The 18,710-nt window shown below is 43.4% G+C and overlaps 1 protein-coding gene across 18 annotated transcripts in view; it reads right to left on the bottom strand.

Moving 5' to 3' along the window:
- Positions 1–9,095: 9,095 nt before the first annotated feature.
- Positions 9,096–18,710, bottom strand: part of MAGI1 (membrane associated guanylate kinase, WW and PDZ domain containing 1) — a 630,408-nt gene continuing 620,793 nt past the window's right edge. For 13 of the 18 annotated variants that reach the window (XM_027039175.2, XM_027039177.2, XM_027039178.2 and 10 more), the window contains 2 exons: positions 16,746–16,884; positions 9,096–12,688 (listed from right to left, as the gene is read on the bottom strand). In XM_027039175.2, the coding sequence (XP_026894976.1) occupies positions 11,955–12,688; positions 16,746–16,884 (873 nt within the window). In that variant the 3' untranslated portion in view covers positions 9,096–11,954. Of the gene's footprint in view, positions 12,689–14,591; positions 14,681–16,074; positions 16,885–18,710 lie in introns of those variants that run through there. The other 5 variants (XM_027039185.2, XM_027039188.2, XM_027039186.2 and 2 more) reach the window with 2 other exon arrangements.

Genomic DNA, 18,710 nt, shown 5'->3' with positions numbered 1-18,710 from the left:
GCCAGGAAACACTGGGGTAGGTGCTTCTTTGTTGTGGGCTCCGTCTTGTGCATTGTAGAATGTTCAGCAGCATCCCTGGCCTCCACCCACTAGATGCCAGCAGCACCCCACCCCACCCCCTCCTCCACTTGTGACAATCAAAATGTCTCCAGATATTGGTAACTGTGCCCTGGGGGGCGGGGGGTTCAGAATCGCCCCTGGGTGAGAACCAGTGGCTTAGAAAAGAGGTCAAAGTATTTCCATCCAGTGTGGCACACAACCAGAAGGCATTTGTAGGTTCACCCGGAAAAATAATTTGATCTAAATGGACAAAGAACTCCAGATTTTTCCCCAGTGTAAGGGGACTTGGGTGCACATGTGCACAGAGGGTTCCTACATGATGCACAAAATGGTTGTGTTTTGGTAACTGGATGCAAAGCCCCCTGGAGAACTCTGGGGGGTGACTGCAAACTGAGTTGGGGGTGTCTACCTGAGCCTGGAGCATTTTTGGTTCCCCAGGTTTCTCGCTGGCAAAGTCAAGTTTCAGGGAAGTCTTGCCGCCCACACAGGACATTTCGGGCCTTGCCTGCCTCCTCCAACTTTGCACCCTCAAATGCCAGATTCTCCCACTTTCTTAGTGGAGAAAGAAGAAGCTGAAAACTCCGTGGGTGAGTGAGAATGAGTAATTGGATATCAGCCGTGTAGAAACCAATCTCTCACTTCCCTACCCTTCCCCATCTCCATGCCCTCTCTCCTGCCTTCCCACACACCCCAGAGGCGAAGGAAATCTTGGTCTCTTTTAGACCAAGGGGACAAAATCATGCTGTAGTTACACGTAAAATATAAAGGAATTTATCCTATGGCATGTAAAGAGATTAAATAAAGTATAGTACATCCACATTAGACGTTATGGAACAAATTGTGTGCCCCACAGTTTGTATGTTGAAGCCCTAACCCCATGGGACTGTTTTCAGAGTTAGGGCCATTAGGGAGGTAAGGTTGAGTGAGGTCATAAAAATGGAACCCTCGACCAATAGGGCCGCTGTCCTTGTAAGAGGAAGAGACACCATGAGGATGCACGTGCCAGGGGAAGACCAAGTGAGGACACCATGAGAAGGCGGTTGTCTGCAAGTCAGGAAGAGAGCTCTCACTGGATGCCTATCCTGACACCTGGATCCTGGTCTTCCAGCCTCCACAACGATGGGAAAATAAATTGCTGGGGTTTAGGCCCAAGGTCTGTGGTATGCTGCTACGGCAACCTGCGCAAACTAAGATACAATAGAATACTTTTCAGTAGTTAAAAAAAAGTCACAAGAATTCTCACTAATCTGGCGATAAGATCTATAAGATGTATTATGTATTAAGTGAGACAAAACAACGGTGTCAAACGATATGTACATTATCAGGCACTTGTTATTCTAGAACCCCACAGACAAAACCAATTTATATACATGTGCTTTCGGGCATTTGCACACATATGGTGATGCATCGGGAAGAAGAAGCCCGTGACAGTGGCTAGCTCTGAGAGAAGACTAGGATTGGGGAGGGGTGTGGTCAGCAGGGACTTGCATCTTATACCGTTTGGATCTTTTAAACAAAACTAATGTAGTATGTATTACCTGTATCACGAAACAAATTAAAAACTGAAGAGCTTTTGTCTCATCTGCTTTTCTAGTCTTTTCAAAGTCTGAGTCATATTCTCAGTGATGCCCAATTCCAGGCCCTTCTGAAAGGAGCATGAAATGGTACAGAGTATGGAATTCTTCCTGGATTACCTTCTATAAATGTCCCAGACCATTTCCGAACATTTGAATGAATATAACCTTCCATGATGTCATGGGGGAGGGGCACCAAGGAACACCATCTTCCTCAAAATCCAAATTAAAGTTCACTCACAGGAAGGACAACAAAGACATTTTCATTCCCGAGGTATGCACCTTTGGGATTTCTCATTCAATTCATTTCAATGGAATGCACAAAGAGAGAGGAAACAAATGCTAATAAAAATGAAGACTGAAACAGAAGCAATCCAGACAAAATACACAAAAGAAATAAAAATAAACCCCCATGAAATAGATTGCTAAAATAAAACTGAAATTGGTTGAGGGGAAAAGACAGTAGAAGCCAGACTGGTGATTTCACGGGGTTCATGACACTGCTCAATAATTTTGTCCATCCATCTACAGGAAATGTGTCCCTGTGTTACAAGTTTCCAATAACACCTGCCCATTAACTGAAAGTGACTGACAGCAGAAGTATTCCCAGCCTAAGTACGCTTTCTAAAACCCAAATGCTGGCTCTTGAAGGAAGAATAAATGTGAAACCTTTGTGAAAGCCTTTGTGAAAATGAGACCAATATGCGATCTCTCCCTTTTTGTATCTGTGGTTATTCTAGTGGGTTTAAGGACTGTAGAAATGTGGAATGTGGGCCATTTTCACTGCTTTTTATTGCGGGGAATAATTTAGCAATGGGGGAGATGTCACTCGGTCCCCTGTAAATTGTGCCTTTGGTCTCCCTTTTCTCTCTCCTTGGGAATAGGCAGGGGTCTTGGTTTCTAAGGCTCACAGACACCATCCAGGTCTTGCTTCTAGCTCTTCCCCCCTTGCTTTCCTAGATCGTTAGTCCAGTTGGGTCTCAGTCCTGCTTCTGGAATAAGCTACCGTCCCTTCACCAAGAGGCCTTGGCCCAGTCTGGGAGAGCCTTTCACTCCCTGGCCTTCTGTTCACCATTCAGACCAGTCCTCTTCTTTACACACACTGATGGGCACCACCTCCACCTCCACAGCTTTTACGACAATTTAACGTAATTATTTGACGTCTCTCCTGCGAGGCCTAAACTTCAGGAAGTTAGGGGTTTTGTTACACTTGCTTGACTCTGTGTGCCCAGCACCTTGCCTGGAAAACAGTCCTCGGTACACATGTGTTAACAGACTGCTTTGAACTAAATTACATTTTCAGGAGATAATGGAAGGAGTCCACCAAGTCAACTGAGTTATAACCTCCAAGCATAAGGTGAGAATCTGCCTCATAAAATTCCTTCTAGAAGAAGTCGTTAAAGGGAGGACTGTTTAATTGATGGGTTGGAGAGACAGATGACATTTTTACTGGCCTTGACACATTCCACAGCCAATGACAGAAGGATATTACCTAGTTCTAGATTTCAAGACTGTTTCAAATGTGTCGTTGAGTGTCCCTCTGGTTCCAAGTGAGGGCTAGTCATATAGATGGTGGGTCCTGTACCACTGGCCTGGGTCACTGTTAGAGTCTCTTATGTTAATACCAGAGCTCCAAGGTAAGTTGCAATAATTCCTAATAGTATTTTCCCAAGAATGCTGTTCCCCTTAAATTTTAAGGTATGTATATTGTTTGGGTCATAGAAATGTCAGAGTTCACTTATTTGGTAATGACACAATTACTTTTCAGTCCCAAAGTACTTGTGTGTGTGTGTGTGTGTGTGTGTGTGTGTATGTGTGTGTGTGTGTGTGTGTGTGTGTATTGGTGGGGGGGTGGTGCATCATAAATACTTGGGAAGAATTTGTTAGAAAGCAATCTTTTATCCTTCTGAGTGCTGATCACTAGTTATCCAGTATTCTCTCTCTTTCTTGTTAGATTTTCACGTATCACATGTCCCATTTAATAAGAGCATGAAACTCATTCTGAGATGAATTTAAGTGAAAGGACCCTGCCTATATCTTAGTTTGCAGGATGATGCTCTGATCTCATTGAGAATGTAGAAGTATCTCAATTATCTTTATTAATGGACATGTTTAATGGTGATAGTAATATTAAATAGAATTCACAGTCAATACACACATGTCCATTGTCTAGATGTCTGGCTAATAACTGCCTGAAATTTGAAAAGCTTCTTAGTTTCCTTTGGGAAATATTCTCTACCCATCCTTCCTTCCAGCTGCTGTTATAAAAGGCAATTAAAAAAAGGCAACCAGTGGACATTACGAAGAAGACAGAAGCAAAGCAGACCCATTCAATCCCACACAGTCTGTGGGTCAAAGCAGATAAGGAATGTAATGGGTGACTGTTGGGAACACCTGAGAACTTCAAATAGCCAGGCCATACCTCAGACTGGGGGTGGGCCCAGGCATCAGCGGGTTTAAAGCTCCCCGATGACTTCTCTGTGCAGTCAAGGCTGTCCAAGTTGGCTTGGTGGCTGCACTGTGCGGGGTGACTCTCATCTGGTGAGATGGAGGTCTGCAGCCTGCAAGCATTTTGCAAAAGCAGCTGTTCCCAATGAAAGCATGCGGAATCTTGATAATACCAGTGTCGCCGGAAATAAAAAAGAACTAGGAGTCATAATGTATTCCTTCAAAAGCATTTAAACGGAACCACTCAAGGGTACCGAGTTTTTCATATAAGGTTTTCACTGTGGCCAATTTTTTTTTGTAATCCATAGAGACTAGGTAAACAGATGGGAGTCAACTTCAGAGCATGAAACTACCAAGGGAAAGCAGAACACTTCTATTTTCTGAGCACCTACTATGTGCCCCTACTATAAATAGGATCCTATTCCAGGAAGTTGGAATTCATCAGAGTTCAGAACATATACCCTTGTCCTCATGAAGCTTACATTCAAGACAAGGCCAGCTATGTACACTTGTGAGACCCGCTCAAACTGAAGCTGTGGCTCTCCTTGTTCAAAAATTACTACAAATTTAAGATGGGGACGACGGAGCATTAAAACAAACACGGAGCCTTCCTAAGTGCAGGGCCCTATAGGTGCCGTGATCACAAAGCCAGCCCAGACGCCAGAGGCAGGAAACGGGTGATAAACCATAGAGACAGTAAGTAAGTACATAAATGATACAGGGTGTCAGAAGCGGAAGTGCTGTGGAGGAGAAAAGGGTAGAAGAGAAATTGAGTTGCCATTTTCAACAGGTGGTCAGCCATGAATATTTGGGGAAAGAGCTTTCCAGGCAGAGGCTTGTGAACCAGTTAGAGCAAAGGCCCTAAGAAGCTTGGGAGGTGCGCCTGGAGCATGGCTGGAAGGGAACTGGGGAGGAAGGGTCAGAGAGAAAGAAGCTGGAGCTCAGAGGCCTAATAGCCTGTTGTCAGGACTTTGACCTTTTACTTGACGTTTTCGAAGAATCACCCTGGCTGCTGTGTGGAAAAGAGGCTGCAGGTTGGCAAGGGTAAAGGGAGGGGGGAAAGTCAGAAGTCTGTGGGAATAATCCAGGAGGAAAGGGAAAGAGGATGGATAGAGAAATAGAATAAATGAGGTTTTTGAGATGTTGTATGTAAATATATAGTATATACATATTCTACATGTTTAGACACACACATATAACATGGAGAACAGTCTACAATATAGAAGATAAAGGTACAGTGCCTAAAATTGTGTGTACCTTTTTTTTTTTTTGGCATGGTCCATTTTTTATAAAATTTTTTTATAAAAATAAAACCCCAAACGGCATATACCTACATACATTTATATATGAATAGAAAAAGATCATAAATGTCATGAAACAAGCTGTTAGTAACGGTTTCTTCTCTGAACGGGGATTGACAGATGGTAAGGAATGACGTCGTCTTTTATTTTATACTCTCCTGACATACTTGAATATTTAATAAAGTGTGAATTCATTTTGTAAATTAAAAAATAAAACTACCGCTTTTCTTTTTTTTTTTAATTTTTTTTTCAACGTTTTTATTTATTTTTGGGACAGAGAGAGACAGAGCATGAACGGGGGAGGGGCAGAGAGAGAGGGAGACACAGAATCGGAAACAGGCTCCAGGCTCCGAGCCATCGGCCCAGAGCCTGACGCGGGGCTTGAACTCAGGGACCGTGAGATCGTGACCTGGCTGAAGTCAGAGGCTTAACCGACTGCGCCACCCAGGCGCCCCAAAACTACCGCTTTTCAAAGCAGGCTATTATAGGAATGGTTCCGTTTTCCACACTCAAACACAGGGAATGTCTGACAAAGACTGTGTAATACTTGGTGGACTCTATAGCTTGAGAAAAATGTGGCTAATCTCGAAAGAAAGAAAGAAAGAAAGGAAGAAAGAAAGAAAGAAAGAAAGAAAGAAAGAAAGAAAGAAAGAAAGAAGAAAGAAAAGAAAGGAAGGAAGGAAGGAAGGAAGGAAAGAAGGAAGGAAGGAAGGAAAGAAGGAAGGAAGGAAAAGAAAAAAATGAAAATAAGATTACAAGGTTTGAAACCAGGGTCTGAAGAAAAAAAAAATGGTGGTGAGGTGGGAATTTGTAAATTCAGAAAACCGGGTAGAATAGTAATGATTGGCTTTAACAGGAGAAATCAGGTACAGGGTGTTCTGCAGGTATTTACAAAGGTATAGACAAGAGGAGGTAGAAGGATTTAGGCTGGAAAGAAAATGAATTCTTGCAATAGGATGATAAACACGGGCCTGGGGACTTTTCAGTTCTGAGAAGTCCTGCTTTATCTAGAATGGTTTTTCAGGTTCGGAGTTCCTTCCTGGACTGTGCTAGAGCTCCCACCCTCCTCAGACCACTGTCCCTACTGCTCAAGGTCATCGTCCTGCAGCTCAAACCTGAGCTGGGTCACTTGCCTCCACCCTGCACACCCCCCCCCCAACAGTACACACAGCTCCCAAGGGGCTCCGTTACTCTTCAACAGACCCTTGTTACTCTGAAGTCTACAATTCAGAACAAGGCCGCCTGGCCTTCATGGTGCAGCTCCTTCCATCTGGGACCACACTCCCTCCCTTGCCTCAGGCTGCCCTTCTCTCCTTCTTTCCCCAGTTACCTCCTTCTCTTCCTTCCGGAATTCTAGGCTTTCTTAATTTGTCTACGTCCCCTATTAGTGACGCTCATGTATCCTGGGCTTCTGCTTGATGTATGGTTCATTTGGATGTGTTTGTTTGCTTTTCCCACCCGGCTATGAATTCCTGGGACCAGGAAGGAGGGATTTCCAGCCCTGCCATGCAATGGCACAGAGTTAACTCTTATCATGTGTTCCAAGAACGAAAAGAGTAATAAGCCTTGCCTATTACACAGGTAAGAATTAACAACCTTTCTGAGCTATTTTCTCTTTAAGGCTATGATCCATTGAGATCAGACTTTATTCCCTGAGATATAAATATACTTAAAAGGACAGTGCTTGTAGGTGTATAGAGTTCCAGGCTGGGCAGATCAAGTCCTTATTTCCTCAAGAGATGTGACAATAGAGACTTTCCAGTTAGGTAGAACAGTGATAGAGTAGACGGCAGCTGTCACATGTGACACTTGAGTATTTACTGTGCATAACACCTTGCTTCAATGCATGTGCTTTCAAAAGGATCTTGTGTTTTGGACCCAGCATTCCTCTAACACCGAGGCTAGAGAAGAAAAACCACCCTACTCCAGCTCCTAATGAAGAACACCACGCATCAATATATTGTTGAGTTGTACTCGTCAAAAAAATGTTCACAAAAGCCCTGTTCCTGAGAAAACACCCCAAATAATTGCATTGGAAAGGCCTGAGTTTTGTCATTTCCTTTCTTAGGAGCTTGTAATGATGCAGATTTCAAAAGCAGGAGAATCTTACCGTGCTGAACACCCACAATGCGGAGGATGTTGCCTGATTAAGACAAATCACCCTGAGGAACTTCCTTTGACGATTAATGCAGACCATCAAAGGTGGTCTTGGATTGGCCATCAGCAGGAAAAGTCCATCTGTATTATCCAGCTCTAATGGAGTCCCAGCACATTCTTTTTAGTGTGACTATTTATGGCAGGCAAGGAACTTGTGGGATGTAAGGGCTTTACAAATAGCTTCAATGATCAGGTAAGCCAGGGCCCATTTATAGGTGCCATCTTTAACAAAAGAGATACGAGGGAAGTGAACAGTGTCCGTAATTACCATGCTGGTGACAAAATAAAGCAAAATACAGCAAAAGAGATGGACTGTAGGAAGGCCTATTATTAAACACAATACCTTTCTGAATGCCCAGGAACCTAGGTTCTATAGGAAAGCCCTAACTTCTAATGCATACCAAAGGAACAATGTGTATGTGTGAAGGAAATTGGAAGGTCATTAGAAATGACATGATCAGCGAGGACACACGTCAAAGCTTTTCATCTGATAGCAGTTAGGCTCACGTCTAACTCCGCTTTATATCTCTAGCTCTAAAAGGTATGCTTTGAGATTATTTTCATCTTAATCTTCATAGCACAGCATTTTGGTTTTAGATTTTATGCTTCACAGTTATGCTTGTGAAGTAGCATGGGCCACACTCTTCATCACCTTTGGAATTAAAACAGAAGGGCTTCTTCCTCATTTTACTAAAGTGAGAATAGATTTCTTCATTGGAAAATAAACCAGCACAATGGAAAGAGAACAGCCACTACCAGGCCGAAATCCTCCTCCTCCAAAGAAGAAAAAAAAAAAAGTTTTTTAAAATGTTTGTTTTTGAAAGAGAGAGACAGAGTGAGAGTGTGAGCAGGGAAGGGGCAGAGAGAGACAGAGAGACAGAGACAGAATCCGAAGCAGGCTCCAGGCTCTGAGCTGTCAGCACAGAGCCGGACATGGGGCTCAAACCCACGAGCAGTGAGATCATGACCTGAGCCGAAGTCAGACCCTTAACTGTCTGAGTCACCCAGTGGCTCCCCCGCAAAGTTTTTTTAGGATCATCTACTGAAGATCGTTCTGATTGCCAGAGGTGTGCTAAACACTTTGCATTTCATTCTTACCAACTCTGAGATATGCCTGTTTGAAGAGGAAAGTGAGGCTTAAGAAGGGGTTAAGGAACTTGTTCAAGATCACCGTTAGGAAGTGAGAAGCACATGGCTTGGCAGGTCTTGCCTTTTACCGGGGTTTCGAGATATACTGTGCTGTTCAAGCTTCAGGCGCATTCGAATTAGCTGGGGGTCTTGTTAAAGGCACAGCCCGACTCACGAGGTCTAGGGTGGGCCTGAGATTCTGCATTTTTAATACACAGTCCAGTGATGATGAGGCAGGTGGTCCACGGACCACACTTTGAGTAGCAAGGCACTGGACTACTGTTGCAAAGGCATAATTCCCTTTCAAAAGAACGACATGCATTGGGTCATTGCACTGAGTTGGAGCCAGACACCCTCATTTGATTACTTGACCGTGATACACTTGAGACAACGCAGAGACAAGAAAGATATCAATCCAGAAGCAATAGTGGTTATGGAATGCATACATTTCCATGTATTTTTACAGTAAAAATGCATTAAAAAATCTTTCACAAAAGAAACTTAAAAAATACAAGTAGGGTGTTGAGTTCTCCCCCACCCCCCCAACCAACATTCTTTCAGGCATTAACTGTGTAACGGGTGGGTGGGGGATTCTTCAATGGTTTGATTTAATCATACAAAATACTCATCCATCATCTCTCATCAAGACATTTACATGAAGTGGGGGATTAGGGAAAGTAGGCTCACAAGAATCCGTCTCCAATCTAAGGTTACAGTAGTTCAGAGAAAACTAGATCTTTCTGCTTAATGCATAGTCCCTGTACAGTACAGTATTCCCAAAGCAAATCTGATGTGTGGCAGTCAGAGGAAACTGTCACATCAAGTCTTCACGGACTGGTGAAGACTAAGCCCAGGTGGGTAGCACACAGATTTTAAAATGTCAAATATCACCTCTGACGACAAGAAAGACATTAAGTTGTTAATTTCACGACGTACTCCCCCAAATCCACCTTGATTTCATTTATTTAAAACTCTGGACCACAAGCGAGAGCATCGATCATTTAACATCACAGATTTTGCTAGAAACAGCGAGAAAATTCCTAGCAGTGGAGCCTTAGGAATAAAATCCCCATGTGGGCTCCTAGGAACCTGATGAAAAAGAATGCCATTACTCAGTCGTGTTCTCCCTCGGCCTCCCTACCACAGCTCAATGCTTGCTTCGCGTGGAAAACTGATAATAAAGATCGCGGTCACAGACCCTTTTCCTCCTTTGCAGCTACAGAATGTACACGGTCTCTGTTCCAGGAAAGGAACTAGTTTTGTACATGTCCACACAGCTATAGGTACTCATTCTATGTTATGTATAAACCCATAAGTCAAATAAAGCTATGAACAATGTGATATTTATATATGCATAGTGTTTTATAAAAAGATTGGCCCACATACTGCTTTTCATCAATACAGAAAGAGCATTAAGTCCATAGCACACGGCAAGAAATGAGTGAAGAACAGAACAGAGAATGCAAACAGAGCTTAATAATTCACAAGCAGGCTCCCCATGGAGGAAATGATGGTATCCAAACCGACTAAAGCTTTAGAGAATTACTTATATTGTCTCCCATTTTAAAACAACTTTACATACCTGATTTAGATTACATTAAAATATATCCCAATGAATCAATTTGTTCCATATTCAGAAATATAAACACGTATCACATTCCTCACAGCTAAATTTTTTGTCATAAATTCTCTTTTATACAAGAAAAAAAGGCAACAGTTGTTTTTTTTTTTTTAAACAGGCTCTATTAATTACAATTTTTAACTCTGTACACACAAGGACTGACTGGTTTTCTCCATTTTTTTTTTCCTTTTTCATTGTTTCCTTAAACAGTACCATGAGAACAACAGTGATTGACTTGCAAAGTTGTGTGTCTGTATGGGAAATGCAAAACAGTACTACAGAAATACACAATGCATCCTAAGCAGCGGTTTGCTGTAGTGGTCCAACAGGTACAAGCAAACGTTTTGGCTCAGCTAGGCAGTAATCCATTTCAACCACATCCTGGGGCTATGAGCCGACCCAACCGCACCTCCTGCGGGATTGCAAAAGAATGGGTCATTCTAAAAAGAAAAAAATTGTTATGCTTTGTTCTGCTGTCCAAAGACTCAAAGGACAGGGTCATGAGGGCAGAGGTTTGCCAACTCGATCTAGCCACTGGGACTGTGTCTTGCTTTCCCTTTCAGTCATCCTGGAGACTTTTATTATGGTTTCAAAGGGAAATGGGCATTTCTAAGAAGAAGCACCCCGAACCCTCACTTCTTTAAATATCAACAGAGAGGGAACTTCCACCAATGCTCATTCCCTTGCCCCCAGTTGGGCTTACGCTACACAGGGGGGAACACACTTTCTGTGTGGAGGATTCTCATGGTTCCCTCCCACTGGGCATATTGTTCCCCATTCGATCCACTATTTGGCCTCAAATCAGACAAGACAACACAGGTGTTCACTGTTGGTTCCTTCCAGTAGTTGAGCAAAGCTGTGATGGTGCTGCCTGAATGAGATCTTATCAGATATTGGTGATACTAATGAACCTGATCATCTATCCGTGCTTGGGCTATGTCTGGGCAATGGCGGCCAACCTTCTCCTCTCTGTGCCTTTCTATGGCCAGGGAGAGTACAAACTGTTTTCTGAACCAACTATGACTCGAGAAGGCAACATTTCTTTGTGCTGTGTAGTTTAGCTATAAATATCCTTCATTTGCAGTAGTAGTCTCTTCATACAGTTTAATTTTAGGATCATTGACAATCCTAATCTGTCCCAAAGAGTCCTCAGCTTCTACAAATATAACTTTTGCCTTTTTGCTCTTTTTTTTTAAAGAAAAACTCCTAAACTACAGGATAGCACTACATCACTACCTAACAATCTACATCAAATTAATTAAACTTAATCAATTATTTCCCTTAGAGAAAATGACCAACAGTCCTATTTAACCAGGAGAGAAAAAGACTGCCCCCCATAAGGGAACGATTCTTGACAATTCTACAGGTCACGTAGAAACAAAATTTATATCCCTTCGGGGCAGCATTTGGCAAATAATTTCCAAAAAAAGTATGCATTTAAAAATACTTTCTTTAATATTATACATCAGGCACAACACTTTTCATATATATATATATATATTTTCTTTTTTCTTATAAGATTTCAAATGCATAAAATGTTTGTTGCTATTATAGGATCATCGGGGGTCGGACGCTTCCTCAAGGTAAGAAACTAAATTATTTCACGTTTGTGACCTTCCTCTTAGAACCTTTGACACGGTAAAGGTTGGAATGTGCCTCGGAGTCTCAGATACTGAGGTCGGTGCTACATTCTTTGTAAGGTCGCCTTCTCTGCTCGGGGGCGTGTCTGGAGCTTCTACCCGCGTCCTGTCTCAGACTGGGCTCTTCCCTCTCTCGGTGGCCGACCCTGTCCTCCCTGCCCCTCTTCTCCAGGGAGCGCTCGCGCCTGCGCTCGGTGGACTTGGCCCTGCGCTCCGGCGAGCTCCCTCTCCTCCGCTCCGGGGACCGCGTGTGATCCAAGAGTCTTTCGAGGGAGCGCCTCCGATGGCTGGGCGAGCCGTCCCTCCTGCGGGTGGGCGAGCGCTCGCGCCTCCGCTCCGGAGACACGTCTCGTCTCTTCTCGTGCTTCTCCCTCCTCTCCAGAGTGGTGTCCGCGCTGCGGGTGCCTTCTCTGCGCTTCTCCGGGGACCTCCTCTTGGGGCCATTGGGCACCGGCCGCTCCGGGGGTGCCTCTCTGCGTCCCTCCGCTGCCCGGTCCTTGGGTCGGAAAGCCCCGCTGTCGGGTTTTCTAGAAGTTCCGTTCCATGTGTGATGCTCAGTGGGGTGTCTGATATACTCTCTGCTGCCTTTTGGGTCTCTCACGTGTGCCCGCTTTTCCCCATGCGGTGATGATTTGTGAAGATCGGGTGGGTAACTGGACTCCAATGACGGATGCGGTCGGCGGTCGGGGGGCGCGGCCCTCACTTCCGGAACACCTTGTGCCCCGGCGGCGGCGGGGCCGAGGCGGTCGCTGCTGGGGTCTGCCGGGAAAATACAGGACAGCCACAGTTTGGTACGGCAGGGCCTTCAGCCCCTGTCCCCACTCCCACGCCTGAGCTCTCATTAGTCACAACAAACAAATAGCTAGCTGTTAAAGCAGGCAGAGCCAAAGCCAACTGAATCTCGGTGAAGAATGACTGCAACCACGAGGGTTACAGACTTAGTTCTGGTGGCTTTCGGCCTCTGGCTACTGTTGGCTGTGCTCAGGGCAGAGATCGTTAAGGAGCTCACAGCCGTCAGTGGGGACTCCAGTCTTGCAAGGCACAACCCAAACAGGGTAATCCAAAAGTACCAGAACATCCCACCCTAACTATCTCTTGCTCTGCCTTCCCCACCCACTAACCCTTGCCCCCTGCCCACCCTTCTTGCCCCCCTCCCAGCCCCCACAATAGAAAACATTCTTTTCTATAAAGAATACTTATTTTATCTTGCTTAAAGATACTCTAGGTTATTGACCTGGAAGGGCATGAGGGAATTTTGGGGAGTCTATATTTTGATCAGGGTCATTAAATGGGTGTATAGAGAGGTTAAAAAAAAAAAAAAGCCTGTGCGGTACGCTCAAGCTTTATGCGTTGTACTGCATGCAAAGTATACTATTTTAAAACACTTCTCTTTAAAAAAAAAAAAAAAATCCAGGGTGTCGGGCAAAGGGGATTATAGAGGCAACACAGCCGGATGTTGATGACTGGGACAGGTGACGGGTAATGTGAGGGTCCATTAAACATTCTACCTTTGTGAATTGTATTCTTTTCTCTAATTTTGGGTTATGTATGTTTAAGAAATTATTTTTAAAATGTGGAGTTTCCTGACAAATGAAAGGGAGTGGAATAGAGGTTGACATTAGAGGGGGTGCAGATGACATCTTTTAGAGGTACTTTCCTTAGTATTAGACTACACAAGGCAGCCATAATTGCATCCGGGGGGGCTGTGGAGTCACTGGACTGCTCCTTACAACATCAAAGCATCTATATTTTAAAGCAGAACAGCCCATGGGGGCTCCTATTTATTATTAAACAATTTGAAATGACACAGCAGATGTTTTAGGTTGCATCCAGAAATTATGAAAGCTCTTTTCAAAGCAGGGATGCTCTGTTGCAACTAACACGGTAACACACATCGTAGGATTCCAGGCAAGACACTGGAAACACCGGAAACAACGTGCTGCCGTGTGGAGGGCAAACCAGGGTGATGCAGGAATCGCAGGACCTCTTTCAAGGATTTCGTGAGGCAACAAGGTCAACATGAAACAGTCTGTTTCATGAAAGATGTGCCAAAACCTAGGGTGGGTTTTGGTAGTAACGGGAATATAGCCTACAGCAGGGTTTGTAAATTTTCTGTAAAGGCTTTGCCGGCTGCACAGTTTGCCGTAACTACTTAACTGCAACTCTGGTGTAAAAGCAGTGGTAGCCTACACATAAAAGAAATGGGCGTGGCTAGGAGCCCATAAAACTTTACTTAGAAAAACAGGCTCTGGACAGGATTTGGGACTCTGGGCCGTAGTTTCCCACGAGCTAACTGACTGAGCAGAAAATGTCGTCCCTCTGTCTAACAAAGCCTTGCTGACCTAGGGGAGGGCCCTGTGATGCGAGGCTTGTTCTTTCTGTTAGAATTAACACAAACAGGAGCTTATGGAAACATTTTAAGATTTGGGTATGGGTAGGTGCTCTATGCTCACTCTCATAAATCTAACCTTGGGCTTCCTTACACCTACTTTTAAGGTAAGGGAGAGCAAAGACTTCAATAGGGGTCAGCGGTGTACTTACAATTCAAAGAACGCAGGGTGCTCAGAATGAATTGCCAAACATATCAAAATAGAGCTAAGCAGAAGCAATGAGGAAATTAGGCCACAGCACAGAAACACCTAGTATTGATTGAGCTACAAACCGTAGTTTGATTATGGCCCATAAGGTAGAAGCAAGCCTCCCCGAGCTTTTCATTTCTCATACATGCAGCGATATTAGGAGGTATCATCGCTGTAGAAGGGAGGGCCCAGCACCAAGAACAGTCAGACAGAAAGAGAAAGAGAGAAAGAGAAAAAGTTGAACATTTAGATTCCCTATAACACAGAGGAAAGAAAAAAAATCTGCATTTGTTAACATGGGGCAAAGAGAGTTTATTTGTCCAGTCAGACAGTCTAAGGCAACACTCAAATAAGGCTGCAGAGACCGCAATCGAACAGTGACATTTTTCAGACAGCCATATAAGGTGACTCAAGAACCCAGACAATGGATGCATCCTTTTTTCTTTTCTTTTTTTTTTTTCAAACAACTGGAACAATGACAAGCTGGCATAGAGGAGTGCATTAACAATAAACAACAGAAGACCAGAGGTCCCTCCCTCCCCCCACCCGAAGACCGCGGCAGTTAAATTAAGTACAAAAAACTCATTACAAAAATAGCCTCACAGAGAAGCAGGTTCCAATCAAGTCAGAAAAATATTGGAACTTAACATATTATAACCCATTTGTGACTCTAATCAATAGAATTAGAGAGATTTAGTCCAAATGACGCATGAGACATTACAGCAGCACAAATCTGGCATGTTCAACCCTTCTTGGAAAAATGAGTATTTAAAGGATCTTTATTTTTAGCCCAAAGAACATTTGTTAGTGTTGGATTTTCATCCTCAGTGCAACAGACATAGGTTTTGAGAAGGTACACAGGTTATTGACGATGATTCTCAAATGAAATATCACATCCAACAGAAGCATAGGGAAGACAGAAAGGGAGACAATGTTACACAGTTTCAGTGGCATCGATACACCTATGGTCAGAGGTTTAGCACAGTGCACAGCTGTGACGTCTTAATGTTGTCAAAATACCTCCCCTGTGGGTGGCCTTGTCTAAAGGGGCCTCATCGGATTTCCTCCCTCCTCCCACCTTGGGCCCCTTGTAGTCTACACCTGTATGAGTGTCCAACACCTGGGAAGATTGTCCTTCAAAGGAGTTCTCCTTTTCTTTGAGCTGCCTCTGAATTAAGGATCTGATCAAGTCCAAAATGCAACTGGGAATTGTGCAGAATGACTTTCAGAAAAGAGGGCGATAACAGATCAATCCCTAATAAAGGGGACCAACGTATATGGGGACCATTCAATCACAGTTTCTATAGAAACTTTTGTAGACCTTTGGTTGGGAAGAGAAGCCCTACATCTAGGGCATAGATTTTTTTTTTTTTTATTTTAAACAAGACTCTCAAATAAATAGGACATAATTATTATAAAATACAGCATTTTGCCATCAGAACACTAAGCTAGGTAAAGATCATTGCTGTTTACTCAAATCATGTCTACACATATGACAAAGGAACTCTATGTATAACCTGGCTTTCCCCACAGGAAAGGTATAGTAACATGTTTCCCTCATGATGAGCACTGGGAATCTATTTCATCCTTTTTCATCTAAAAACATATGGCTAATATATCAACAGTTTCGTTTGTTTTAGAGTAGTGGGCTCGGGTGGTCTGATTGGGGGTAGGGACCAGCAAGGGGGGGCGGGGATGCGGAAGTGTCGTATACAGAGCATAAAGGAGGTGAGCAAGGCCCCCAAATCATCTCAGAATTTCACACCTCTTCAGTAAAAACATCAAGAAACCAAAAAAGAAAACAAAAAAAAAAAAAAAAAAAAAGAGAGAGAGAGAGAGAATTGTGCCTCAACATATCACTCAGGAAACCTGCTTTCCTGCTTCTGAAAAGGAGTATAGTCATTTTTGTGCTAACAATTGGATCTGAGAAACAGTTTGGCACAGTTCAAACAAACATTCCTTCACTCTTGGTGGGACTAGACAGAATGTTCTCTCTGATTATCAGAAAGGGGCTATAAAGATCTTGTCTTAGGCCACGTCCCAGTCCACGTAAGCAAGCAAGAGGATGAAATGTGTAGAGATTTCAGAACAAGCGAGGCAAATAATCACATGGTGCGAAAGGCTGGTAAGACACTGGTGAACAGGGGGAAACAAAAAGACTTTCCTGCTGTAGTTCTGGAGACAAATTCATGGAGTCATGCCAGGGAAGGAAGGGATGTTTTCATAGTTTGACCCACCATATTCTGGTACGGAGCCGTCTCCCCGCTTCAGAAACAGACGCACCCTGCGGCCACCATTCTTAATCAGTTCTATAGCCCGAGAATGCTTCATGTTTTTGGTGGTCTCGCCATTGATCTCTAAGATTTCATCACCAATCTGCCAAAGAGAGGACAAAATGAGAAGATCGCAAAGGGCTTCACCGGCCGCTGAGGTGCTCTAGGATGTAAAGTTCTTCCATTTATTGATTTACTAAGTATTTATGGAGTCTAGTCCAGAAAATCTTCTGTTGCATAGTCCAGCAGTGAAAGAAACAAAAGCCTTTGCCCTCAGGGAGATGAAATTCTAATGGGAGAAAGACAATTAACAAGAAAATTAGAGAAAAATGTGTAGGTTAGAAAGTGCAAGTGTTAAGAGAAAAAAATAAAACAGTACGGGAAATGTTAATTAAAATTTTTTTTAACTTTCATTTTTGAGAGAGAGAGAGAGAGAGAGAGTGTGAGCAAGGGAGGGAGGGCAGAGAGAGAGAGAGGGAGACACAGACAGGCTCCAGGCTCCGAGCTGTCAGCACAGAGCCCGACGCGAGGCTCGAACTCACAGTCTGTGAGATCATGACCTGAGCCGAAGTCGGACGCCCAACCAAGTGAGCCACACAGGCGCCCCTCCTTCCCTTTGAATGTGGGCTGGAATTAGTCACTTGCTCCTAACAAAAAGAATATGGCAAATGTGATATGATATCAGTTCAAAGCTAAGGTTACAAAATACTTTCGGCTTCTGTCTTATGGGCCCCCCTTTTTTTGGTCCTCTCACTTGTTCACTCTGACGCATGTGCTGAGCTACCCTACAGAGTCTGTGATGACATGAAGGAGAGGTAGGGCCAACAGCCCAAGGGACACTGAATCCTGCCAGCTGAGCTGTGAGTGAGCTTAGAAGTAACTGCTGCCCGCGGAGAGCTTTCTGATGAGAACACAACCATGCCTATACAATGATGCTGCATTTACGATGTGTCAGCTACTATTCTAGGCACCGGAGATAAAGAAGTGAACAAGACAGGCAAGATCCCTGCTCTCAAGGAGCTTATCTTCCAGAAGGCAGAAGAGGAAAAGCACTGGCTTTGGAGACTAAGGTCTTGAATTTGAGTCCTATCACTTGTTAGCTACCAGATCTTGTTCAAATCCTTTAACTTCCTGGAACTCAATTTCTTATCTGTAGAAGGGGATGTTAACAACTCATTCCTACCAAGCTGTGAGGACGAAACTGGTCACTATTGTAAATGTGTCTTGAGAGCTATACAGCATTACATAAGATACCATGGTAAGATTTCACTCCATCAGAAACGTTTTTGAAGTAAGCTAAGACATGGAAAAGCATAACCAATGTGTGTGAAACTTAAACAAAAGGAAAATAGAGTTTATATATTTCTTTGTTTATGTACAAATTGTACATGTATATGCATTAAAAAAGAATACACAAGAAACTGGTAATATAGTCTGACTTTGGAAACTATATTTTTACTATGCACTATTTTTCACTAATTTTTTATACCCATATGCATGGTCTACTTTCTCAATTTAAAAAAAAAAAACGCTCAAAGGGGCACCTCAGTGGCTCAGTCGGTTAAGCGTCTGATTCTTGATTTCAGCTCAGGTCATGATATCACAGTTGGGGAGTTTGAGCCCTGTGTTGGGCTCCACGATGACAGAGCAGAGCCTGCTTGAGATTCTCATTCTGTCTCTCTCTCAAGAATAAATAAATATTTAAAAAATGTTCATTAAAATTCAATCTGTAGAAATTTAACAAGCAAGAGACTATACCTCACATACAAATATTAAGTTCCCTACCTCTGGTCACTTTTTTCCCTCTTTCTGCTCTGGACCAGCTTCGTGCACTTTTTTCCTTTCCTGACCTGACCGTCTTGATTCCTCTTCATTCGTAGCAAACTGCTCCCTATGCATGTGCTTCAATCTACGTGACCTATCCATTTT

Source organism: Acinonyx jubatus, chromosome A2 (assembly GCF_027475565.1).
Source record: "Acinonyx jubatus isolate Ajub_Pintada_27869175 chromosome A2, VMU_Ajub_asm_v1.0, whole genome shotgun sequence".
NCBI classification, from domain to species: Eukaryota; Metazoa; Chordata; class Mammalia; order Carnivora; family Felidae; genus Acinonyx; species Acinonyx jubatus.
The sequence above is the reverse complement of the archived record's forward strand: the minus strand, read 5'-3'. Positions and strand labels throughout refer to the sequence as shown.